Here is a 26,853-nt window from a genome sequence, read left to right on the forward strand (position 1 = left end):
AAACCTGAAGCAGAGCTGCTCTGGAGGCAGAAAAAATGTCACTGGTTGAGTTAAATCTCAATGGGCGGAGCCAAAGAACCACAGTTCTTCTGATTAAGTAACATTAGACTGAAGCCCAGTGAAAAGATAAGGGGTAAGAGAGGAGATACCTAATATTATGAAGCTTAGCGCATTAGTTACTAACTGAAAAAAATGTAATCTAGCTATACTAGTGTATCAAGGTAAGCTAGTTAGCTTAGCTGACCTTCCAAGATCGTGAATGCCATGGTCATGAATGAATGAAAAAAGAAGTCATTGCCATTTATATTTTTCATTTACATTTTGACCAAGTTCCTTCTTTGCCATTCAAGTTTGCCAGTTAGCTAACTTGCGCTCCGAAAAACTATTGTTCTTTGGCTCCACCCATTGAGGTTTAACTCAACCAATGAGATTATTTCTGCCTCAATGAAAGGTTTCTATAGATAAAACTCCAATTTGCATGTAGTGTGGTATCATCATCACAGTTATACATGCCACCTCATCGGTGCTCCAGAATAAACTCCAGCCTACCATCTCCTCAGCTCCTCCAGCTGCAGGGATGTAGAAGATCCTGTACTGACGCACGTTGCCCTCAGCAGGCTCCCATTGGACATTCAGGGTGCTGGTGGTGGGGTCAGTGACCTGCAGGTTCCTAACACCACCCAGAGGCTCTGGAGTGACATAAAAGTAAGATACACTTAGGAATAGCAACATTTTTACTGAATGGTCATACAGTGCTTTGTTGTGCATATTCATTGCAAGATCATGGCAGCTATCCAATTTTTAGACACTAATGCTCTGAGAGTATTTCTCTGAGTGTACTACTTATCTCAGTCATACCACCCTAAAACTATAACAATTACACAAATGTATTCTCTGATGTCACTGCTATTATGTAATCCATTTATCATTTGATTTGTTACAATGATTGACAACAACTAAAAGGCAAGACAATCACCATGACATCTTTACAAGCAATTGCCAGTAAAAAAAGAGTTACTTACTGGTCTTGCCAGGGCCGTTCAGCTCCTCGCTGACTCCTCCTCTGGCATAGATCGCTACCACAGTGATGGAGTATTCAGTGTCAGGGGTCAGCTTGGGAAGCAGGACTGTGGTCTTCTTCCCTCCAATCTGGGTCTGGTTGGGGGGAGAGTAAATCTTAGCTTCCTTGGCTTACAGTATATTACTGTCACTTAGAAACTGTCTCCAAATGACAAAAATCACTGATTAAGTTAGAAAAAAAGGATAAGTTACTCCAATAGTTCACTAGTTCAGTGGGTTAGAAGTGAACTTGGCGGCAGGATTCCCTTGGAAGGCTGTTGTATCTCCTTAACAAAATGTCTAAAGAATAAATCTGTCTTGCTTAAGCTTTAAAAACAACCATTTGCAGCTCTAGTATCAGCTGAGGGAAAAGATATTTGACCTGTGTCTAGGATGGGATACAGAGCTTAACAACTCCCCCCTGGGTTCCTAAAATTGATGCCGATAACCTGATGGAAAGAATTTTACCTGAAAAACACTAGAATGTCAACATTTTAGAGGAGGGATGTTGTGAGCGGTTTTGGATATGGTTACTAGAGTGTGTGCCAGCCAAGGTAAATCTATACCCTGATGGCCGAAACAGTCAGATGTCTTGTCATAACAGGCATGAGTGCTGGTGAATTTACTGCACTGCTTTTGGCTTAAGGGATGCTGTAAGGAGTGGGGTTTGTTTGTGTCTGTATGTGTGATTAGACCTCCTCTTTAATCCTCCACAGATCTATTTAATCACTGACAGCTTTTCTGAAATGACTGGCTAAAAGTCTTATCAGCAAGCCATAAGAAAACAGAGGGACGGAAGTCTTATCATTCGCCACCGCCACAACTTTCCTTGTACACAAGTGCAAAGCGTGTGTCAGCCATTTCCTAAAACAGACTTGTTGTCCCAGATGAAACAATGCAAAGCCCTGTGGGCTAACTATACTTGTTGAAATCCTGACAGTGAACCAAGAAGACTTGGCTGATGTTGGATTGTAGGCTTCCAGTTTTCCTTCAACTTTTCAGCGTGATATCACCCAGGCAATCAGTACAACTAAGTTTCCTCCAATCATAAAGAAGAAAACGTTCCGTCCCGTGTTAAAAGGAAACTAGTGGTCAACAAATGACCTACATACCACCAGCTGTGCTAAAGTTGAATTTTGTACAGAATGTTTGACATGGTAAAAACTGAAAAAAATCAACGTACACCTTCAGCTGCACTCTTCACCATGAAAAAATGTTGGATGCTAAATACCTTAACATCTGGGCCATATAAAAATAAGGGAAACAACAGTGAACTGATAGCCAGGCTTTGTGAGTGCAGCAGCAGCAAGAGAGTTTTGCTCAGTGGTTTAAACACACACTATAGCATATGACCCCTCTCTCATTACACAAACATACACTGACCTGGCTGGGTCAATGCATTTCCACCTCCCACTGCCTATTTAAACACACACACATACACACACATACACACACACACACACACACACACACACACACACACACACACACACACACACACACACACTGATAACAGCACCTCTCATCTCTAAAGTATCTGTTCAGTGCCTCCCAACCCCATAGTGCTGATCAGCCAAGGTTTGGATTTTGGAGATCTCTCTTAAGCAACTCTTCACATCCTATAAACACGAAGTACTGAGGGTTAAAAAATACTTGACCACAGCCCAAGACTGGTAAAAAACCTTGGGAGGATTTAACAATGATATAAGGGGCTGTTAAATGCAGCTGCCACAGCTTATCTGTGCAGGTGTGTGTATGCGTGTGTATGAATGTGTGTGCCTAAAGCGCTATCATTTAATTTGTTCATGGGAATGAGACTTGCTTGTGGATATTTCCTTAAAAGCAATCAGAAATGTCTGACAGCAAATTGAAACCAAAAATTACGCCGGTGGCCAAATAGCCTCTTGCTTATTCAGTAAGACAGCCGAGTGCATGAGCAGCAGGAGCCAGTCTGCAGTGTTAGGGAACATTGAGAGAAACTAGGAGGGGTTTCCTCAATATGACTGACGCCATATCCCAACAACAGATTAAGTGATTAGACTTAGAATAAACTAAAATAATGCAATTTCCAGTGGCATATTGGAGTTTTAGTTATACAAATATTTCTTGGAGGCAGAGTTGCTCTGCAGGCAGAAATAATCCCAATGATTGAGTTAAAGCTCAGTGGAAGGAGCCATGAACCACAGTTTTTCTGGCTAAGTAACATTAGACTGAAGCCCAGTGAAGAAAACAAAGGGTAAGAGAGAAGGTAGCTAATATTTTAAAGCCTAGCGCTCTTACTACTAACTGAAAAAATGCAATCTAGCCATACAAGTTATTTAGGTTAGCTAGTTAGCCTAGCTGACTTCCAATTTCAAACTAGCCATACTAGCCTATAGCTATCTGGGTAAGCTAGTTAACTAGACCTTCCAAGATCATGAATGCTGTGCTCAAAAAGGGAAGTTACTGCCATTCATATTTGTTATTTATATTTTGACCAGAGTTCCATCTTTGCCATTCAAGTTTCAAATGTTTGTATAACTTAAACTCCAATCTGCTTTCCAGTGTTTTGGGATTCTCTGTATGAGAAATAACAACACATTGTCTTCATATAGGTCATTTTGTGAAGGTTGATAGACCTCCCAGGCAGAATGTGTCCACACTGTGTCTGTGTGTGCATGTCTGTTGGTCTGTTGTGTGTCCTTACAGTCTGGGTCTTGCCTCCAGCGGTGGGGACGTAGGTGATCCTATAGTTCTGGACGCGTCCCGGGGCGGGATTCCACCTGGCGTTCAGACTGGTGGTGGTGGCGTTGAACACAACCAGGTCGGTGGGAGGTCCGTTCGGTACTGGAAACACACACGCACGCACACATCATAATTACAATCATGTCAACATGTGTATCCGTCATATTTAGTAATAGCAGATGCTCCGCAGACTTCCTTTAAAAAATCTTTTAAAGGCACAATCCTTGATATTTTGGTCAGTTCACATCAAGATGTCCTACATATCTTGAAGAATTTCTAAATTCTTTATGACTCATTGTTGTCACCCCATCTTGGATCAAAACATTGGTGAATTTATTCATAAATAATGCACACATTGGTAGAACAAGGTAGACATGTCACTGATTTGAATCAAGGATTGCAGCTTTAAAGAAGAAAAGACAATCTTCCTCTGGGACTTTGTCTTTTCGGAAGCAGGAATGAATTCTCTGGAACAGCAATGGATTGATGGAAGGATGATTAATGGATGGATGGATTGATGAATGGGTGGATGGATATGATGGATTTATGGGTGGAGAGGAATGGGTTTTAAGCAATGATGGACAAGAAGGATGGGATGACATAGTCCAACATACGGATGAAGGGATTCAAATCCCTGTCTTGCACTGCATGCATAGATGAGGTCCTTCATCAACCATATTGTCTGAGTAAGAACATATTTTTTGCAGACAACCTTGGGATGATTGGCAGAGACAATGGGACAAACAGACAGACAAACACGTAATAAAAATGGCTGTTTCAGCAGCAGCGCAGCACCACTGGAGCGGTGTATGGGTTAAGTGCCTTGCTCAATGACGCAATGATGGTAGTCCGATGAACCACAGCGCTGATGACTGGGCAAAATAATGAAACATGCTTTCATTACAATCCTCTTGGTTTACCACAAATATACTTACTTGGACCACTTTGCTTGGACACTATAGAAGCAGAAATAGAAAGGTATAATGGACACACCCTTCACTGAACACATTCATTCACATTTCATTCTTTTTCATTTTCAAATGTAAAAGTAGATACAAGTTTTTGAGGGACAGTGACAGTATGGATTTATAGCATATATTTGGAAAGGGTTGAAGCATCATTGGCCTAGAAGTGAAATTAAATAGAATGGACATGAAAACCATCTAAAACTTGTATAAAGATCCTCAAGAGAGTTAAGTGAAGTGATTGGTGAAGTCATCATCATATGGCTGCCAGGGTGTGGATCTTACATGTCCTCTCAGTGCCCAGCAGATCCTCGCTCTCTGATTCATCAGGATAGATGGCGGTAACAGACACATCATAGGGCGTGTCTGGCTCCAAGTTCTCCAGGACGTGGGTTGTCTCATCATTGTTAAGGATGGCCTGATGAGGAGAACACAAACAGCATGTGGGAAGGTGCTTGGCTAAAACACCAGCCAGTACAAACCAAAGACAAGATCCATATTGGATTGTGGTATTATGATCACGATTGGTGTTTGGTGCGAGGGTCTGTTTTTCACATGTTCTGACTGCCTCCACGGGAGGGTTCTGTCAAAGCATCGCCAAAGCCCTCTCTGCGGTGCTCATCAAGGAATACCATGTATGATTTATTACAAACGCAAACGTCTTGGACAGCTGCTGTTCTCTTACGTATTGGAAGTTGGTATCCCCCTTCTTGGTCCAGCCGATGCGGTAGAGGGCCACATCAGGGGCTCCGTGCTCCCAGGAGGCTCTGAAGCTGGTCTGGGTCACTTCTGAGAAGCGCAGGTTCTTGGGGGCAGGAACCACATCTACAGAGTAGAGGGAAGGGAGTTACGATGACCAATCACATTAGACAACTATTGCCAACTGAGAACTTCTTTGACCAGTGTGATCTCTATCTCAATGAGAAGTAGGCTGATCAGGACTTTGCCATTATGCTCATCCTCATTATGATAATGACATGTGTTTTCATTCTTACCAGTGATGGCATCTCCCAACATAGGCTGGCCAGGTCCCTCGTCATAGATAGGAGTAACAGCCAGACCATACTCGGTCTGTGAGATCAGGTTGTCCAGTTCCCTGGTGGTCACACTTCCATCCACTTCCAGCTGTGGACAAAATCAAACACAATTGATATTGCACAAAATGTCCAATCATTAATGCCTATATATAGAGCTTTGTGAATACTGTTTCCTGTACTGGACATAAATGGAATTTCAAATGTCTCCCTCTTCAAGGCCATGTTGCCAAATTTTGCCAAAGTCTTGGGAAAGTCTCATTCCATTCTCAGTGAGAGTTTCCAAGAACACTGGAGACAGAGGTAGTGTGCGTCCAATGAGTCTGGTCGGAAACTTGACCAGGAGGCACAAAAATCATGCTTGTGTCCAGAGGAGAATGGAAACAAATAAGACACTCAAGAAACAACAAAAAAACTAGAAATTTTTTATGAAACACACGGAAAAGTTATTGAAAATACAATATTGGCTTTACTGCTCTCCATTCCATTCGGTTTTACTTACTGAACTTCAAGACATTGAATTCAAGGGATAATTCATTCTGAATACCCATGAATTTAAAAACACCGTCTCTGCCTCTTTGCCTGATCTTTTGTTGTTGCATTTGAGTTATAAATTTGAACTGACACTTCACTGGATTTGTCTCTGAGGACCATATATCCACGTCGAAGGCTTTTCCTGGATCAAGAAAGCACTGCGGTTTGCGTTGTGAGTGGCATGCTGTCACTAATTGGGTTGTATCATATTATCCGTCAGGTCAGAGGTGACGCCTTGCTGCTTTCTGGGCAGCAAGCTCTTCCTCCCCACGCTCCACGGGTTTGACATTCAGCCCATGTGTCACTTTCCCATGTGCGTTTTTCATCTTTTAAGTCCCACAGAGGAGTTATGAGGCTCACCTCCACCTGATTTATGCCTAAGGAAGCAGCAAATGACCTGCGCCAGAACCTGCTGCTGCAGCCCGAGAACTCCCAAAAGGGGTCATGCAACCATAAAGTATTCATCCTGCTCCACCAATGGGATGAGGACAAAACAGACTACACCTGTCAATCTATAATCCACCCCCCCACCCACCACCACCAACACCACCACTTAACCCTTGCAAATCCATCCTAGTTAGAGATAGATAGTTTTATAATCTTTCCATCAGACTCCAGTTCCAGGAACGCTCCCTGAGGTCCTCCTACCCAGCTGCAGTTTCTATCATGCGGTCTAAGATAATATATTGAGTGATCAGTCAAAAGTATCAATATAAATTCATCACCATCAAACCTAATGGCTAAAACAGAAAACCTGAATTGGATTGGGAAAAGCGTAGGATGTTGATGATCTTGCGGAGGAGGCATGGAAACCAAACTCACCTCTTTAGCTTCTCCTTCCTCAGGCTTGTAGGTGACGAGGTATTTGCGAACAGCGCCTGGAGCAGCGTCCCAGATGAGCCTCATGGTGCTGTGGGTGACATCACGCACCCTCAGCACACCCGCGGGTGGCAGGGGCACTGAACGAGGGACAAAAGAGTAGGGTTAGGTTTAGAAGATATGGACAGGACTTTGGTTGGGCATGAAAGACAAGAACACAATGTTGAATCGGTCCCACCAGTCCCAGTAAGCATACATACAAACGTGCACATATGGCATATAGATGGATGTAGGCTATCACCACTAAACACTAATCAGTTTTATGAAATATGTTCAGCACAAAGAGATAAACTGTTGATTCAGCGACTACATACGGGTGACTCCCTGCTCAGTGAGCGGCTCGCTGGCTGACTCTCCGTGCAGGGCGAAGATGGAAAGCGTGTAGGCCGTGTTGGGGAGCAACCTCACCAGCTGGACTTCGGTTATGTCCCCTCCCACCCTCATCTGCAAGGGAATCAGATCATAAAACAATATGGGGTCAGATGGGAAGCTTATGACATGGATTCCTCAGCGACTTAGAAAGAGACATTTGGATAAGAACGTTAGAAGAGCATTCTGGTGCAGCGAGATCTGCCAAATCCGGTTTTGACCCTTTGGGTTTGACACCTCATGAACAAATGATGATGTTCCCTTGGCAGAGTGAGCTCATGGTCTACCCACCCCTTTGTGTCTAACAATCAAATTCTGTGTTTTCCCTTTTTCCTTGTCAGTTGAATGGAGAAGTGAACACTGGTGGCTTTGTAAGATGTTATTACACTGTATGACATCTGTATTTTGTCAGGAATTGCTGACAGGAGGTTGGCGTGTTTGGTCACTGGCAGTGTTTTCGTGTTTGTGTGTGTGCGTGTGTGTGTGTGTGCGTGTGTGTGTGTGTGTGTGTGTGTGTGTGTGTGTGTGTGTGTGTGTGCATGTGTGTCCAAGCATGCGCACATATGCATGTCAATATGTGTGCATGTTTTCCAAGTCCAAAACTATGTCATATCCACAGCTGGTTGGCTTGTTCTCCTTATGTCTCTGTTTGTGTGTGCGGGCATGCATGGGTGTGTGTTCTCAGTGGGTGTCACTCTCACCTCCTGTTCAACAGTGGGCTGGGTGGCATTGATGGCACTGTAGAGCAGCATGTAGCCCGTAGCACCCTCCGCCTCCTCCCATCTCACGCGCATGGTGGTGGTCTGCTCATCATAGATGGTCATCTTCCTCACTGCACTGACAGGCACTGTATGGCCAGGCAACAATGTTAGAGGGTACAATGTAAGCAATGGTTAAGCAAATATACATCCATGCTCACAGGCATGTACGGATACTCACAGTTAGAGATTAGCTAGCCAGGCTGATTTCATTCACGTGGTGAAAACTCAACAATAAGAGTGCTTTTATGTGTGCTTTTATAGAGATATAACTCAGGCTATTGAAGCTGTGCTATTCTAGAGGGCACAAATAAAACAACAACCAACAACAACTTAAAAGAAACAAAGAAAGAAGTTGAAACCGCGCCTGAACCTCAGTGTGATTATGTAAAGAGCCTCTTGAGTTTTCATTTAATTAAAATATGCTCATGCTATCTTTACGCGGCCACATATGGTTTTATAAAGAAGACTCAGATATTCTGCCTTTGAACATTTGATTAATGGAGACCACACAGGAATCACAGTTATTGAGTGCAGATAATATGTGTTATGCAACTGGGCCTTAATCAGAGAGTTTCAATGATGGCAGCTGACACAGCGGCGAATTGTTATTCACACAACTAAATGCTGGAAGTGCAAGAGCGTTAAAGAATCTGCTGAGTTGAGCTGTTGTTCCCAGTCAACGTAAAGGGCAGCGTAAAGTGTAAAGTCTCTAAGAATCAGAGTATTGGAGTAACAATTTTACATAGGAGAATTGGTCTGGTCATGCTTTCCATGGAAGTATCTGTTTGAATTAATTACTATGGGCCCAGAGGTAAGCAGAACACATAGAAAGAGAAGACATACGTGTGGTCTCGGTTCCCTTGAGAGGCTCACTGCTCTCCTCCCCCACCACGGAGTAGACGTTGACCAGGTACTGGGTCAGAGGGTTGAGGCTCTGGAGAACCACTGTGGTCTCTGTACCGTCCACAAACACCTAAGAGAATGGGGAAAGTTAGTGGATGGCAAATAAAATGGTAATCCATAAGATTCTTGTCAATCAAACAGTGAGTCCACTACTGTGACGTCTTTTTCCTTGGATTTTCTGTTGATGCAGTTTGAGTTTCTGTAGGTGGAGCTCTTTTCTCTGTCTGTTCTACTACCCAGTTCTTCTTCTATTTATTAAAAAAAAAAAACACTGTTGCTGCTGTTGGAAATATAAAATGCATCACTTCCTGTGTGCCAGAGGATTTTTCCTTTGTAACACCAACCCAACACCGGGCATTTACAACAGCAAATGTAAAAGCTTTCATGAACTGAATCACTATTGTGTTATATCATCTGCAATAGAGAGTAGCAACACTGACATTTATTTATGTGAAAATGTCATGGATTATTACTTTAAGTATGTGTGTAATGTATATTTGTGTGTGCATGCTCATAAGTTATAGGTAAGTATGTGAGAGAGATGGAGGGGGGTTATTCATTCAAAGAAACCACCATAAACAAACATGTACCGGGTTCTGTTTACCATGAAGCGATAATCAATTAAGCAGCGCAAACAAACAAAGGCTCTATCTGTTTCCAGCGCTGGCACAAGTGGCTCTTAAAGCGTTCCAATTAAAACCACAAAACCCTCTGACCAAACTCAGCTGGACCCAACCCCAGCGTGTGCTTCAACTCCAGATCCATAAACACAAATAAAACCTCATCCACTGTGTTCACTAACAAGCAAAACCATGGGAGCTGGACAAAAACAAACATATCCTACATGTAATTAGATTCAGATACTAAAAATGGATGTATTCCACACGTTGTGGAGCCAGGACCCTGCTGTCCAACAGAGCTATTTCACATGAACTCATTATTTGCTTTGTAATCCTCTAAACTGAAGGCTGTGTGTTTTTATTGCCTTGCCTTCTGTCAGATCTTAATGTAATTAGACACCCATACAGCGAGAGGCCAACACAAACTTGAATGGCTGGAATGGCAGGTTTAAATTGAGTTTCCATTAGCCTCAGCCACAGTGGGTCAGGCCGTACGGCTGAGCCAAGATCCCCTCCAAACCCATACAGCACGATACATTACACCAGTGCTTTTGTTTGATGATTGAATTAGTGGTAAATAGATGCGTCTCTACCTGCTGTGGGCGTCCAGTCAGAGTCGTGTACTCCACGCGGTACTGCTCCACGGGGCCTTCGGGCGCGGTCCATGTGGCTCGGAAGGAGTAGTGGGTCACGTCTGATGTCACCAGGTCAGTGGGTGCCTCAAGCGCACCTCCTTTTCAGGTGTAAGAACAGAGAGGGAACATTAGAACAGACATCATTACGCAAGAGTAGGCGTTAATGCTTCCTCCTTCCAGTGCTTGAGCTGGTAATCACTGATGTGGAACTACTAGGATGTAGTAACACAAGAATACATGGGTAAATAAGGCCTGCCAAAACACTAGGAACATTATGTGATATCAAGGAGCTAAAAAAAAAACCTAGATGTGGCAACACATCAGCGACAAACCCTAATAGAAGCACTCTTTCTTCTCATAGAGACTGCAAAGCCACATCCTCTCCAAGCGGTTCCCCTTGCATACAAGTATCCAATAGCAGCTCTTTAATTTGATTAAGGAGCAGACGATACCCCGTTCCAGGGAGGCAGAAAGAGCATTAAGGGAAGAAGAAAATAGAAAGATCTGTGATAATTTCCAGGGGTTGGCTGGTTCTTTGCTTCTAGTGTTGCCTTCCACGGTGGGCCAGACATGTAGTAACTGTCTGTGGGTCTGGGATACTCTACACTATGTTTATACTGCATATCAAGAGCCCAAGAATGGTGCAGCTGGCTCAGAGTACCTATGGTTATTATTGTTTTTTTTCAAGCTAGAAGGCTGCTGTTGCAAGGTCATGTCAGTGCAATCAAACCGCTTAGAACAGAGTATCTCTCAATCTATCATTAATATGAATCTAAATGAGAGTGTAGCTGTTTCTTCTTTGCTTCCTTCACTTATATCTGTCAGTTGTGTGCATACTCTGATGTAAACTCATATGTACCTGGCCCCTTGACACTGTTACAGAGGTTATCTGTAAGGTTGTCCACAATGTCCAACAGGAAGGAGAAGTCGGCCACATTGTACATGTGAATCTCATCTGGATCAGTGGCAATGGACCTCAGCTCGTTCTCATCGGCATTCTTCACACCTTAAAAACAATGGAGTCAAAGGTCATTAGTTATTTTTTTAATTTGAGAAAGGTGGAGTGAATGATATTATACAAATAGAGGTGATAACTGAGAAATGAAGGGTGATGATGAGAATCAAGAAGAGTATCAAGAAGTCGTAAATGTCCACACTTCAAAGGGTTCACTAATTTTCTAAGTTGGATAAACAGGGCTTAGAATTCTACTTTATACAGGGAATTTCCCACAGCAGGTTTTTTAAATAAAGCCCAAGGAAAAATGACCTGAATGATCTTTACTTACCAATGGCATAGAGCTCAATGCCCTGGTCGCGCAGGTTCTGAGAGTTGGTAATAATGTCGTCCTGGGACTTGCCGTCAGTGACTAGCACACCGATCTTTCGAGACTTGGGTCGCATCCCGACATTCTCTTTGAAATTGTTCTGGAGGATGTAGTTCAAAGCCAGACCTGCAGTGAAGACATAGACCTTCATTCATCACCCTGATTGCAACTTGCTGAACTGATTCTCTGTGGCCTTTCCAGCGAGAAGCTAAACAAACACCATGATGAAGCACAGAAATGGATCCATGGGTAAAATTTTGGACACACAATATAAATTTTCCGATTACAAATATATGATCTCACAATATCACAGATGCACAGTGTATTCATTTTAAATATCTTTCCACTTAACTGTTCTGCACCTACAGAAATAGAAGTGGCTGTAGTCCAAGTGTTGTGTATGCACAGTAAATGAACATAATATAGTACCAGTCAAGGTGTTGCCTCCTTTGTAGGGCAGGTTAGCCACAGCTTCCAGCAGTGACTCCCTGGTTCTGTGGGCGTTCAGGTGCCATTCAGTCTTCGGGTCCCCACTGTATTGGGCCAAACCTGAAGCCATCACACCAAAAAACCTTTGTCAGACCCATCGTCAGACCCATCAACCCCATCACATAGACACAATTCTTAGTAATAACCCATTGACTTTGAGCGTGCACAGTCCGGGTAGACCCACCGATCTGGACCCTTTCGGGGCTAATGTCGAAGACTCCCACCATGCGGCCGATGAAGGCACGGATGGTCTTGAAGTTGAGACGTCCGATACTCCAGGAGCCGTCCACCAGCAGCACGATGTCGGCCTGGGCCGTGGTCTTACACATCACATCTGAGAGGTCAAAGGTTAGACGGTCTTAACTGGAGGAAATCGTAGCTTTCAAATAAGATACAACGAGTGTATGTGACCACTTATGATTTAGAGGTGTGAAAGGTGAAGGAAAGGCACAGAGAAGAGGTCCATGACATAAAATGACTATTTTGGCATTAAACTACACAAAATGACACCAAAACATTTTCCAAAATGGTAAACAAATACATTTCCTTTCATTGTGTTCACAAGTTTTTCTTCCTTTTATGAAACATTTTTTTATCAAAGTACAGTTATTTTCCAGGTGTCATATAATTATTGTCTTCTTGTCTTCTGACATGTCGAGGCAGTTTTTCTCATGGTTCTTCTTTTCGGAGCCACTCATGAGCTCGTCCCAGGGGCAAATCAGGAGTATACACCCCTGTTGAGATTACTGTGCCTTCCATAGCAGCACGGTAGCACTCTGATCCTGTCTTCCAAACACCTGTATGATGACAAGGAAGGCATCCCATCCGCAGTGCCTAAAAGAAGGCTGCAGATGTGCAAGGGGGGTAGGCAGACGTTCTGGCAGACGTTCAGACAATCTGCCACTGTCTGCAACTGAAAACAGGTTACATGATATTTGATTTACGGTTTTTTGCTCATCCCCTACCCACCCAAAAAGACCAACCCCCACCACAGATGAACAGCTGTCTGACTTGAGACAGAGAGAAAGGGAGAGAGAGAGAATCAACAGGTCTGCATGGAGGTCTGCTAGGTATATTCCAGTTATACAGTCATAAGAAAGAATATTATTTATCTGAGACATAAAGGGAGTCATTCATCTTTACAGATGTTTATCCTGGTCAGAAGTATGCCTTTAACCAAATAAATAATCTTCCTTTTACTTTGTTTATTACAGCTGTGGTTCTCAACCATGTACCAAGGCCCAGTAGTCTGCAGGGTTTTATTCTAGCCAAACTCTCATTTCACCACTTAATTACCCCCTCTCTGGTTGAGAGTGCCAATCAGTGAAATGGGCTGCTGTAGGGTTTGGTTGGAATGAAAACCTGCAGACTCTTGGGTAGCGATAGATAATTGAGAACCACTGGATTACAGCGACCGTGGATTATCTCATTATCATCTGCTTTGGATAGGATAAAAATACTTATGATATGCATTATGATGAAAACTATTTTCTAGTGTAAAACTGTTCTAAATTGCTTCTTCTTTGCTTCATTGGGAACTGACTGAGGCAATAGATGACACTGGGGAGAGCCGGATTCTCTCATCTCCTTCTGTTGTCTGATGTTTAGGAGCTGGGCCCTACTGGATGTGTATCTGCTCCTTATTAGGAAGGGGCTTGCAGCTGAGCGGTCAAGCTGACCTCTCCCGTTCCTTCCATCCAACACGTAACATTTTTCCTCTCCTCACACTTACTTTCTCTGACTGGCGAGGTATTAAAACATTTTATAATTGCAAACAGATTATACATTTGGGGGTCACTTCTACCTTGGCTGTGCTCGGGCCCAAAATAAAAAGAGAAAGCCCAATGTGACACGATGAAGAAAGCAAGAAAAGGGCAGACAGATGGAATTGCCATTACATCTGTTATTTCGTGAGACAATTAGCTTTGAGGAAAGGCATTTAGGGCAACTCATCAGCTTTTACGGGCCGTGGGATTAGAGTGTATTTTCCTAAGTAAAATTTTACTATGTGATACATGTCTCCACTGTTTGACTGTTGCTGGCCAAAGACACAACATACAGTAACGCACTGTCTAAAAAGTGGTGAATGGGATCATAACAAAATGGCTGAAGTCCTTGTAAATTCTTGGTGTTGAAGTCTTTTGACGCAAACTAATTACTGTTATTCTTATGAATGTATACATTTTCTGCAAAGCCCAATGTCAGAATATTAGGTAAGGTTTAAGAAGATGCATTACCTGGTGTCTCAAAAGGAGGTGGCTCGGGCGCATCAGAGAGAGTGGTTTTCTCCTCGCCAGCCAATGGCATACTCTCTCCTCCATCAAACATACCAAACACACTCACTGTGTATTTGGTGCCAGCTCTGTACAATAAAATAAATCATTTTCAGCATTTGAACTTAGGAAAATGAGAATGAGAAGTGAGAAATACACTAATGTGAACTAGATCAGAGATTTAGCCCGAAGGCTCACCTTAGCTCCTCCAGCACCACAGTGTTGTCATAGGGCCCGACCGTGAGTTCTCCCAGGTCAATGTCATCCCCGATGGGGTGGAAAGTGACTTTGTAGCCCTTAACCTCGCCGGGAGCGTGGTCCCAGGTCACACGGAAACTGGTCTTGGTGGGTTCTGAGGTCTGGAGGTTCCTGGGGCTTTTGTAAGGTGACACTGGAGAAGAGAGAAATGGTATAATACTGTGACATAATGGTGTGTCGACATATTCAAAACCAAATCTTTAAGTGCTACGATGCAGACTAAATGAAGATGAAGAACAAATGATAGAGCAACATACGTGTTGTTCCTTCTCCTTGCCTTGCTCTGCCTTCTCCCCGACGGTACACCGGCAGCACGGTGATGTCGTAGGTGGTGCGGGAAGTGAGGCGTCTCAGAACGGTGGAGGTGGTGCCACCGGGCACCTTGGCAGCCAGCTGGCGCCCTCCGGACTGGGGCTTGTAAGTCACGCGGTAGTTGACCACGTTGCCAGGCGCCGGTTGCCATGCCACCTTCATGCTCTTCTCTGTCTCCTCAGAGACAACTATCACTCTGCCGGCGGCCGAGACTACAAAGTAGGAAAAAAACGGAATGAAGGTTAAACTGGGGAAAGTGACTGATGGACGGGCTGATGGAAAATGTAGACTTTCGGGCCTTGTTCAGATGGAATGTGTGCTAAATGTGTGCTTAACCACCTACGTTTCCAATATACCTTTGGAAATATAAGCGGTATGGCTTTCCTGCCGGTGGGTAAAGTAAACGCTAACACGCTTGGCTACCTCAGAGTCTTTCATCAGGGTATCGGCTCAGTTTCCATATGCTTGTGAACACAAACCCACCCAAATACAGCTCGGTTTTCACAAGTATACATTGAACAGGCCCACATTTACAAGATTGATCGTGTTTAGTTGGTCGGGTTTGGAGCCAAGCGTAGACGTTTTGTGAATTTGAGCAAACCCACAGTTCTGTTTTTTCCATTGTGTGTCCATAGAGTGTTGTTTTTTTTTCAGAACAGGAAGGGCAAGTGTGAATTGTCAGAGCCCTCTAAACGAGCCGAGGAAAATATTCAGACAGCTCTACTTCAGAGGGAGGCTTTTTATGAACGGAAAAAAGCAGCGCATCCAAGTTTTCAGTGTGTGGCTCGGCCCAAACGGACTTGTATTTTCTGTTGAGCAGAAGGAAAGAGAGGGAAAGATGGTGGGCGCAGGGAAGGCATGAGCAAAGTGATCATGGTTATAAACCATACGAGCCTCCAGAGTTGACTCAAGGTTGTTTTTGGTGTATATGGCACCTGTCTCACTTGCCAGAATCAATAAACAATAACGACGGTTGGACATATTTTTCCGTTTGCACATTCCATTTCACGAACTGGTGGACAAATTCCCTCCCAATTGGTGCAAGTTTCCGTTCAATGTGCTTTTCTCATTTGAGCATTAGAGTCTAACAGGGGAAACGCCAGTGTCTATCTGTCCTGCATCTCCCATGAAAGCCGGGTGCAGGTGTGCTGGACATTACATCACCTCTGCATGTGCACATAACACACACGTGCACATTCTTGATGGCACGCTACGCCACGCAAAGACTTATAACACCCTGATTACAAAAGCATCTCTGTGACGTTCTCGATGGCACAGGTGAATGCCAACAGCGATGACATTAACTCTCAGCTCGAAAGAATGAGCTGTGACTGTCAATGACTGATTACTTTTTCCACATCACACCCAAAAAGGGGCTCACGGCTTAACATTGTTTCCTGGATAACTGTGAAACCTATGTCACTGCTCCACATAGCTAAAGGATGAGCGCCTGAGTTCTATTTGCAGCTTAACAGGCATATGAAAACTTTAAGAGTTATGATGTGTTTAAGACAATAAAGTCTTAAGTCTAGGCTTGCATTCCGGGCTTTTAAAATGGTCATCTTAACACACTCAGTGGATTTAGGACCTGTTTTCTAAGGTACCATGAAATGGCTGTCCATTCCTTCCAGGTGCTTTCTCTGTGCTGCCCCTTTTTAGTGTTCAGATACATATGAAATGTCTTTTGGTATCAGGGTCATAGTGTCTTTTGTTGGCCTACATCATGCTTTTCTAGCTGCACACTTCTTAGGTAACCAGGGGAAGAGGCACCCAGAAACTCAAAATGTAGTGCAGAGGGAGGGAAAGGGAGGGAAGGAGGGAAAAGAGGGAGGGAGGGGCAGAAACAGTGACAGAGAGAAAGAGAGAGAGAGAGAGAGAGAGAGAGAGAAAGAAATTGGAGGAGTTACAAAGAAAGTGATATGGAGCGGATGCAGAAAGCGAGAGGGAGAGAAGTGAAGGATAGAAGGGCTACCAGAGCGAGCGTATGGTGGAAGCGTTAAAGCAGCTGAAGTGACTTACCATCTGTGGTTTCCTCTCCTACCAGTGGCTCCCCCTCTCCGTGGCCATAGCCGGCGTACACCGAGACCTGATAGCGCGTCTCTGGGGTAAGACCCTCCAGAACCGTCTCGGTAATGTCTCCTCGGACCGTCTTTTCTCCGGCCTCCTCGCTGATCAGAGACTTCCACTTGAGCCGGTAGTGACGAACGTTGCCGGGCGCCGCAGTCCAAGACACGGCAAAACTGGTGTCGGTGACGTCTTTGGTCACCAGGTCTTTGGGCGAGCCAAGTTCTGTGGGAGACAAGTTAAAAGGAACAACATTAGAAACTGAGCTAGAAACAGAACTCGTGCAGAGGGAAAGTGGGAATGGAAAATAAGTATCATTATCAGGTGTGCTGGGCCCTGTTTACCAAAAGAAATGGGTCTAATTTTGCTTTGTTTTGCTGCGTTCCAAAGCACAACAATTGGACTAAGATGTTGGCGTTAGGCCTAAAATGCTTTTGGGAACTCCAGCCCAGTGATGCCTTTCTCTAGATGGTGTTGATTTCTAATGCGGATACATGGGAGTTTGAGGAAGTGGGCGCGACACGAAATGGACAAAATGAACAGCCCGAGTGATAAACCACCTACAAACATCCATCTGTCTCCGCTTTAACCCCTCAGGGTCTGTTTGAACAACCTGATTTACTCCCTTCATAATCAGACTCCTGGAAAAATCTCTGCAAAACTAATCACAAATCACATAGCCTCAGCACCTCTCCCGGCAGCACTTTCATTTTCCATTGAAACAGAGGAAACCCGATCCACAAAAGTGTGTTTGCTACAATTGCAGATGTTGCCCTTTCCCTTTCTCTCCTTCGCTCGTTTTTCCTGAGAGACCATCGGGGAAGGAGAGAGGCACAGAAATACAGTAGAGGGATTTTGTGGTGGTGTTTCATGATGGGCAGCCAGCAGACGCTTGGCTTAGGAGGACGCCCCTGTTGAGATGGACTCTCAACACTCTGGTCTGGCTGCGGCAAAGAGAGGCGGCATCCACCGCAGCAGGATGGACCGCCACACATACCCTCCCACACAACCTCCGGGATATAGACCCATTCAAACCCCTGAATCCCCACATGCCAGCACCTAATGACAATATAATCATAGCCAGAGCGAGGCAGTCGGGTGGTCTTAAATGATGAATGAGGTTTGATGAATAAGCCAATTGCAAAGGATGAGACGCAACACAAATCTGCCGCTAGTGAAATGCATATTAACTTGTAATTGTTAAGCAGCCGTATTCAAGAAAAGGCAGTCAAGTCAAATCACTGTGCCCATCTGTCAATCTACGTCTCCTCCTGAGTGTTCATCCATTACAGATGAATTGGCGACTACTTCAAGTGACTGATCTAAACAGACAGAAATAACAGCAGCAGTCCCGCCTGCCAAGTGTGATCTGCACCTTGAGCGCAGAGCCCAGACATGAAGAGTAATGAATTCGACCAGGAATTAATGAAGAGTTCCAGATTTGGAGGACAATTGAGAACAATGTGGGCCTTTTATAGATGCCCAGATCACTCCATCCAAAGGATTGGCTTTGCCAAGCAAACAGCAAAGGATGAACTTGACTGACTTTTCCGGCTGTGTGTGAACCAAGGGCGACAGGATCACAGGATAATGACTTCTGCAGACAGTGGCCCACTTACGTACTAGAAGACAAGCTAGGAGAAGGGCCCACGCCAAGAAGTAAAGCACGCACATACACGAAACACATAGGCCACAGACCTGGCTGAAGCGTTGTGGCAATGTATTCCTTTACAAATGCATGTAAGACATGCATTTATAAATAACTGTCAATTGTTTAATTTTGTGTAAGCATACTAATGACTAATGACTGCTATACATGTCCTACACATCTCATTTCAGGCTAATAAAACTATTCAGAATCTCCTTATCTGGGCTTGCTTCTCAGTATCACCCATACTGCATCCCACCCTGCAAGGAGAAGGTTGCTCTTAAGCCAAGGCCTTGGGCGCGAGCCTCATACTCCACCCCTTAACTCCTACAATTAACCATATATGGTCAATGAAACGCCCTGAATGAATACTGATGTGTATGTAAATATACTTGTCATTCCATTCTCTGTGTGAGAAATTGGCAAAGCCGAACCAGACGGAAAAGAGAAATGTTCCCGGTGGCCTCAGTTCGGGCGTCACCAACCAGAAACAGTTTGTTGAGTGGCAACATGTCACAGCAGTATTTAATGCTGCAGCTCAGAGAGGAGAAAAAAAAATAAAAAAGAAATTGTCCGATATAAAGGTTTACGCCAAGAAGCGCATTGGACTGTTGTGTCAGCACCACCGGCGGGGCGAGGAGATACCGGAGCTCTCTCCTCTTGAACGTTACACTTCGATGACGGGGGAAACCCTATTTAGTGGCATTGTGCCAGAAAAACAGCGTGACACTGACTTAACGTTAGAGAGGAAGATGAGATGCTGCTACGATACCCAGGTACCGTAAATGTGCCTTTTGTTTTTGGAAAGAGTGAACGTAACCACGCACTCAGCATTTCACATTCATTTGATTTTAATAAAAAACGCATAGACAAGTTCTGTATTCTCGTTTTCTGACTCGGGGATCAGACAGTGTGCGACCGGGGTGAACAGCTGGCTGTAGAGGACGCTGCGCCTGGCACCGGCGTCTCCAATGCGCCCCGTGCGTCATAACGCATAATTATTTATTACCTTGAGACATCCAGTCCAATTGCCTAACACCTTGAATTTGTCAGATTTAATTGTGACAAACTGGGTCTCTGCTAAAAGACTGTAATGCACTTACTTGAGACTAATTCACACCATGTCAGCCTATAATGACATGTAGATGCTTTTTGGACAAATGATCGGCTTTCAAACGAAAGCAACAAAGACACTATTTAGTTGTAGCCTAGACGTTCTTCCGACAAGGAATATTATTATTAGAGGGGTTTCTAAGTTGATGTGGAGTCGGCCTGGAAGTTAACTGAGTGTATAATGCCACTTTTTGCTGTATTTTACTGCTTTGCTATGTCAGTCGCCGTTTCCCACTGTCTCCAAAATGTGCGCACGCATGGGTCAAAGTTTCCGTGGCGGTGCGCACATTCTCCCGTCAAGTTTTTTATAAATCCCAAAGTTTGCTTAGAAAGTGGCGTACGCCTTCTTTTGTGCGTACGCAATGTTTATAAATGAGGCCCCTGATCACAAATACACATCAAGGCCTCACCAATTTCACTCAAAAAACCACATATGACGCAAAGGAAGATCATCTAAAAGGCTTCCTGTGAGACATGTTGACATGACCTTCACATCTGCAGCCAAAGATGCCTAAAGCCTGAAGATATAATTGACTGCCGTAATACATAAACATCAAAACGCCAAAGGAAAATGCGTAGGAAACAATCTATACACCACAATTGAGACCATCTTTTGCGCTGAAAAGTATCAAAATGATTTTAGAATACTGATGATTAATTTGGACCTCAGCCTAAATGGAAAGAAAAGTGTCAGACACCCTGAGTTAAAAGAACCAACTAAGCCGTGTCTTATTAAATCTTGCTCCTTCTGTAAGCTCCTCCAAAATCACTCCAGGAAATACACAGCTCCTTTAAAGTGCCATTTCAGCACTGGCACCCCTCTTCAAATTCCCCTTACTTTATTGCTTTTGGTTCACTAAGACACACATCTAAGCCACGGAGATGAAGAGTTCACTATCTGTCTGCCAGAGGTGCCCATGTCTAGCCTTTTACCTCAAAGGACCTCTAGACTGGTGGAGAAAAACCGACTGGCAGTGCCACTGACAGAGCCTGGCATTACCTAAAGCCCAGTTTCCATAGGCATCACTGTGAGAGGAAATCAAACCAGGCTGCTGTGGTGTTTCGCCACTCACTAATTGCGTGTAACTTTAAGGTTTGAGGTTAGCCGACAGAGTATAATTGGAAAACAAATAAAAATCTGGTAACTGTAATCTATTACTGTTACTAAACACAGTATTTGGATTACAGATGCGATTGAAAAAAACCGATGTTTACTTGTTGGATTACTCATGAATGTAATGAATGTAATGAAAGAAGAAAAAAAAAGGATTGGGAGACTACGAACAAAAAATTTTGAAACTTCCTTAAATAATGGTTGAGTGTACTTCAAATTGTAGTGAGTGATCCAGTGAATTATGTCTCAATTACAATGTTAAGTAGTAGTAAGAACCATTTTATTTGGAATTTAAAGCTCAATCGCATATTACAATTAGAATTTGTTTCTTTGTATGTCCCTCTGAGGCCTACGTGTATGCATTTCACTAGAGGGGTCAGACCATTTGGAGTGCCCTATAGTCCAAGTAGGGGTTCAGTATCTACAGGGATGGACAGAGCGGCTGTTTCAGGGACTGAAGATGTGACCTTCCACTACCCTTCCCTCTACTCATCTCCTCCCACTCTCTGTCTGTCCTTGGCCCCACCCTGGAAGAAGGTGAACAGCCAGTTCTCTTTGAGACCAGACAGACAGTTCATGCAGCTTTTAAGTTCCTCTTAGGTAACACCTTCCACATGTTGGGTAAGACTCCCTCTTCTTAAGTAAAATAAATATTCTCCCCATGTTGGTGTAAGTGTGTTATTTGGGATGTGCATCTTGGCAATTACAATGACATCTTCTCTCTCTTGGAGATGCAATTATTTCCGTTCGATTCGATTCAACAGGATGTTATAATCCAGTCCTACTCAAGACTTCTGTATTGGCTACTGTCCAATGTTAGCCACAAGGGGTGTTATTGTGAAAGCCATTTTCCTCCGCTGAGTTCTCGCCTACATGGACGACTTCACAGAGAGGGTCCCTCAAAGCTAGTGGCACTCAAAACAATGAGATCAGTGTTGAGGTGCGCTGACGTCATGACAGCCTAATAGGGCTAACTAAACAAAGTGCTTTGTCACGGAGCACAGAGCTGGTCTGCTTTTTCCTGTGGGGGTGTATGGTTGATGACTGTGCAGATTTGACCTGAGGAAGCCATTTATGTAATCACGTAGGAACAAAGAACATGGAAAATACAGCAAAAAAATGCTCCTTTCTTCTCATTTTTTCACTTCGCAGAACATAAACAAACATGCATCATTCAGGTTGTGAATTCAAAATGGCAGCATGAAAGTCCACAGAAGGACACAGTATGAGTCAAAGTCCTCTTATTCAACCCAGTGCACAGGTCCCTGTGGTCTGTAATAAATGGCCCTGTTAAATAACGACACACCTGGCACTGGGGACCTCGCTCCTGCCAGCAGTGCAGGGAGGGGACATTAAGAAACAAGGACTTCACTCTTGCTGATGAATAGAATAGCCGTGGTGTGTTGGTGGGCTCAAACTGCTTTTCAGAGAGACGTCCATTTGGCAGCGACTTTCAACATTCAGGTTGAGCTAAGCTTAGAGTCAGAGAGATGTGAAACAAGGAAGACAGCCACAGCACTGTTTTCATCTTGGCACACGAAAAAATGAATAAAACACAATGCCCATTTTTTATTAATGCTACAACAACAGCCACTCTCTGATCTATTAGCACCAGAGTGAGAGGTCATAGTTGCCAAATGGAACTAATCACTCTCCTCCCATTTATTTTCAGTTTGGCCAATTTCCTTTAGGCCATTGTCTTGGGTCAACCCTTGTGGCAACAATTACTTATCTCTAAACCAAGCAAATGATCTCCAATCCAATCCATAGCCCAGGTCAGAGGCTAGTACAGGCCATTCTATATTTCCAAGCCATATCAGTCTAAACCCAACCCTGAGCTGTCGCCCTACTCCAATAAAAATGTCGTACAAGGTTTGGTGACCTTTGGTTCAGCTGCCACAAGCAGAACTGACTGGGGGAGAGAGACATTCTTCTATGTGGGATACAGTGCCTTTGTTGTTGTCAAGCCCCCTAGAGCTAAACCCCACCCCCCTCTCTCAACACACACCTCACCCTCAGATTTCCTTCCCTCTGGTGTGACCCTGACAATAACATCTCCCCCCTCTCTGTGCTGGAGCCTACAGCAAAAGACAACTCCCGAAAAGCAGATGTTCCTCCCTCTCAAGTGCAAGGACCCTCCTTCTAAGACTGTCTGCTATGGACAGAAAAAGAGGCTCGACCACAGATTTGACATTGCCTTCATCTCCCCTTAAAGTACAGTGAGATGACTTTTGTTGCTGGTCATGGTCAGATGACTGTGAAACTGGCAGCTCGATAGCCAGAGATCAGTGGCATTGCAAACCCATATGAATTACAAATAGTCAGACTAATATCTGAGGTTCATTATAAAACATTCCCCATATGTCTTATAAAGCATTGTAAAACAATAAACCATATGTCCTAAGCAGGCCGAGATGGAGAGGTATTAAAGCTCCTGAACCAGCCAGGCATATGGCTCTCTATGTCTGTTCCAAGCCATTCCATGAGTTCTCCCAGTTTACAAGCATCCCCCCACCCATTTCCATCTCACTGCCTTCATGGGCGGCAAAGCCAACCTAACCCACAGTCTGTGCCAAAAGAATTACATCAAGTGCCACATTCCAGCCTTTTCCTCACCAACCACAGCCCATATACTCAACCAACCTTGCAAAGTAAAAGCTCAGCTTCCTTAATTCTGATTCAGTCTGCTGCAAAGAATGCCAACCGCACCATCCTTGGAGGGACTTAGAGACAATGGGCTTCACTTCAACAGTTTGACATCATGCATGATCTCATATCCATGAAAAATCGAGAAATATGAACATTTTGATGCTGTCAAAGACTAGCAAAATCTCAATAACTGTGCATACTTTGTAATCAATGTTGTAAACCAAGGTTTCTTGCAGGAAGCAGAGCACAGTACATTTGTCTACTCAGCACTACCCGCTCACTGTGCCCACAGCCTCAAGTCATGCTTCACACTTCTGTCTCGCATCGGCTATAGAAGTAATCAGTACCATGCAGAGAGTTCAAAGTAGACATTACAAAAGTCTCCTTTACCTTCCAAAGTGGTTCCTGCGCCCAGAAGAGGTTCGCCCAAACCAGAAGAGTATCGAGCGCTAACAAACAGCTCGTATTCAGTGGCTGGCTGGAGGTTCTTGAGCAGAGCCTCGGTAATATCTCCCTTCACACCGATCTCCTTCCTCTCCCCGCCATCGGCAGGTTTGTAGGCAATGCGGTACTGAACGACGTTTCCCGGAGCGGCCTGCCATGACAGTTTCATTGTGGATGTGGTCTCGTCAAAGACGCGAAGGTCGCGAGGAGAGCCTCGGACTGAAAGCAAACAAAAATGGATCAGCCAATCATTCACAGTATACATCTAGTGTAAAATAAGTATAGTCTGTACTGGATTGCATTTAAAGCAGAGAAATGATCTTTGACAAAGGAACATTTACTCCACAGCTAGCAGTTTGTCACTTGCTGTTGACAAATAACTTCTTATTGACCACCAGTTTTCCTGACTCACCTTCCTTGGTGGTGCCATCCACCTGCATCTCCTCCCCTATGCCTGTAGCATACTCAGCAGACACAGACACACGATAGGTGGTGATGGGGAAAAGCTCCTGGAGCACTATGGTGGTCTCAGGTCCAATGGTCTGGGCCTCCAGGACCTCTCCGGCACCACTCAGTGGGATGTAGGACAGGCGGTACCGGATCACCGTACCCGGAGCAGCTTGCCATGACACCCTGAAACTGTCCGTCGTCTCCTCCGTTACTCGTAGGTTTCGTACAGTCCCTTGTTCTGAAAAAGAGAGGGAACTTTTTAGATGGAGGCCAGACATCCTCATCCTGATGACTATTATGGCGTCCACTTTTAGCATACTCCTAAGTTCCCAATCAATTCCTTTTACCTTCAAGTGTGGTCTCTCTACCAGTCAAAGGGAAACTGTCTCCTTTGTCATACTGAGCGAAGATGTTGACCTCGTAGGTGGTGAGGGGGAAAAGGTGGGGCAGGACGGTGGTGGTGGTGTCGCCAGGCACTGCCAGGGAAATGTAGTCTCCAGTGACGTCTTCAGCCTTGCGGAAGCGCACCAGGTAGGACATGACGCTGGTGGCAGCAGACGTCCAGGTGGTGCGGAAGCTTCTGGAGGTAACCTCAGAGAACTCCAGATTTTCGGGTGGAAGCAGACCTGAAAACAAATGGGTACTTGTTAAAAATGTTCCTCATCGAAGGCAGTGGACTGGCACGAACCATGTAAAGTCACAAATGTAAATTAGTATATCTACATATATACTGTCATTAGACCATAAATTTGTGAGTTTTATGGGGCTACTTCTGCTTCATTCACTGTTCCTCTCTGTCCATAGCCTTATATTACTGCTCTGGCATAATTGTACACATTCAGCTAATGAGGCTAAAAGAAGCTGTCAAGCGTGAAATGCTAGACTTACTAATTGCTCTGGGTTTTGGGATTACAGGCATCAGTATCAATAAGCATAGTGTGTGGAGTGATGTCATTCTACCACTGTTGGAATAGTAGCCACGGCTCTACTGCCTCTCAGCGCTTTTGAATCAAATTTATGGTCAGGTCATAACACACTGTTGTTCCAGTTGCTGTAGTGTTTTAAAACAGTAAATGATAACAAATGGTGTGATGGAGTCTCTCCGAACAGCGAGCATGTGGTTTCTGGTATTTGTAGGAAGGCTAACCTCAAGTGAGTTGAGAAAGTTTTGCTTGTGTCTCCTTGTCTGAAAGCATCAGACTCTATACAGTATTTATCCTGCTGTATTTCACTTTTTCTTGATTGCATTGGCTCTTTGCCATTTAGACCTAGTCCTATGGACCTGCCAGCCAGTAAGCTAGTACAGTGTCTAATAAAGTATGAACATACAGGACGGTGCTAACATGGACAAATGGAAATTACCCACTGGAAGCACTTTTTGATGAGCAAAACCAGAACTGAAGCCAGGAAATTTTGGGTATGTTATATAGCTATATATATAGCTCTAGGTCACCAACTGTGACCTAGAGCTTAGCTTGTACAGATATGCAACCATCCTACTTACTCCTCTTCTTAATGTTGAGCAGCTCCTGTTCAATCCTCAGACAGATGGACTGAGTCAGCTCCTTGGAGATCCTCTGGAAGGCATCAAAGTCCTCCACCTCAAAGACATGGTTGTCCGCCGGGGGATTAGCGATGGCCTCCAGCTCTGTCCTCACTGCGTCCTTCACACCAACGGCAAAGATTTCCACATCAGTATTCCGCAGGTTGGTCGCCGCATCCTTGAAAGAGTCGGATGACTTCCCGTCTGTGATGAGGACCATGACACGGGGGACGTTTTGTCTCGCTCCACGGCCACGGATAAAGATCTTCTCCCTGACATAAGTCATGGCTTTGCCGGTGTTAGTAGAGCCTCCACGGTAGGGGAAGGTGCGCACGGCCTTGACCACAGCGCTAATGTCATGGTGGGTGTTGAGGGCAAACTCAGTGTGGGGATCGCGGCTGTACTGGACCAAGCTAAGCTGCACCTTGCCGGGTCCAATGTCAAAGGAGTTGACCAGCACCTCCAGGAAGGCACGGACCTTGGCAAAATTTTGTAATCCAATACTGTAAGAGCCATCGACCAGTAGGACCACGTCAGCCTGCACATCCACTCCCAGGGAGCATTCTGGGTAAAGATAGGAAATCATGGGTTATTTAAAGGCCTTGTATGGCCTTCATGATGAAACAGAAGGGAATATGTTTGTCTGTAGGGACTTTGTGATTGCGTGTGTGTGTGTGTGTGTATGTGC

General features: G+C 44.4%; 1 protein-coding gene across 3 annotated transcripts in view; it reads right to left on the reverse strand.

Annotated features, from left to right (window-relative positions):
* Positions 1–26,853, reverse strand: part of LOC139926453 (collagen alpha-1(XII) chain-like) — a 63,774-nt gene that overhangs the window by 26,828 nt on the left and 10,093 nt on the right. For 2 of the 3 annotated variants that reach the window (XM_071918198.2, XM_078289339.1), the window contains exons 10-33: positions 26,127–26,729; positions 24,970–25,248; positions 24,585–24,860; positions 24,119–24,391; positions 17,160–17,429; positions 15,086–15,352; positions 14,769–14,961; positions 14,535–14,659; positions 12,482–12,631; positions 12,238–12,357; positions 11,770–11,934; positions 11,343–11,489; positions 10,442–10,581; positions 9,169–9,298; positions 8,266–8,411; positions 7,510–7,639; positions 7,139–7,275; positions 5,744–5,873; positions 5,434–5,573; positions 5,034–5,166; positions 4,719–4,739; positions 3,746–3,885; positions 1,023–1,155; positions 550–689 (exon numbers count right to left, since the gene is read on the reverse strand). In XM_071918198.2, the coding sequence (XP_071774299.1) occupies positions 550–689; positions 1,023–1,155; positions 3,746–3,885; positions 4,719–4,739; positions 5,034–5,166; positions 5,434–5,573; positions 5,744–5,873; positions 7,139–7,275; positions 7,510–7,639; positions 8,266–8,411; positions 9,169–9,298; positions 10,442–10,581; positions 11,343–11,489; positions 11,770–11,934; positions 12,238–12,357; positions 12,482–12,631; positions 14,535–14,659; positions 14,769–14,961; positions 15,086–15,352; positions 17,160–17,429; positions 24,119–24,391; positions 24,585–24,860; positions 24,970–25,248; positions 26,127–26,729 (4,388 nt within the window). The remainder of the gene's footprint in view (positions 1–549; positions 690–1,022; positions 1,156–3,745; positions 3,886–4,718; positions 4,740–5,033; positions 5,167–5,433; positions 5,574–5,743; positions 5,874–7,138; positions 7,276–7,509; positions 7,640–8,265; positions 8,412–9,168; positions 9,299–10,441; positions 10,582–11,342; positions 11,490–11,769; positions 11,935–12,237; positions 12,358–12,481; positions 12,632–14,534; positions 14,660–14,768; positions 14,962–15,085; positions 15,353–17,159; positions 17,430–24,118; positions 24,392–24,584; positions 24,861–24,969; positions 25,249–26,126; positions 26,730–26,853) is intronic. The other variant, XM_071918199.2, reaches the window with a different exon arrangement.

This window comes from Centroberyx gerrardi, chromosome 17 (assembly GCF_048128805.1).
Source record: "Centroberyx gerrardi isolate f3 chromosome 17, fCenGer3.hap1.cur.20231027, whole genome shotgun sequence".
NCBI lineage: Eukaryota > Metazoa > Chordata > Actinopteri > Beryciformes > Berycidae > Centroberyx > Centroberyx gerrardi.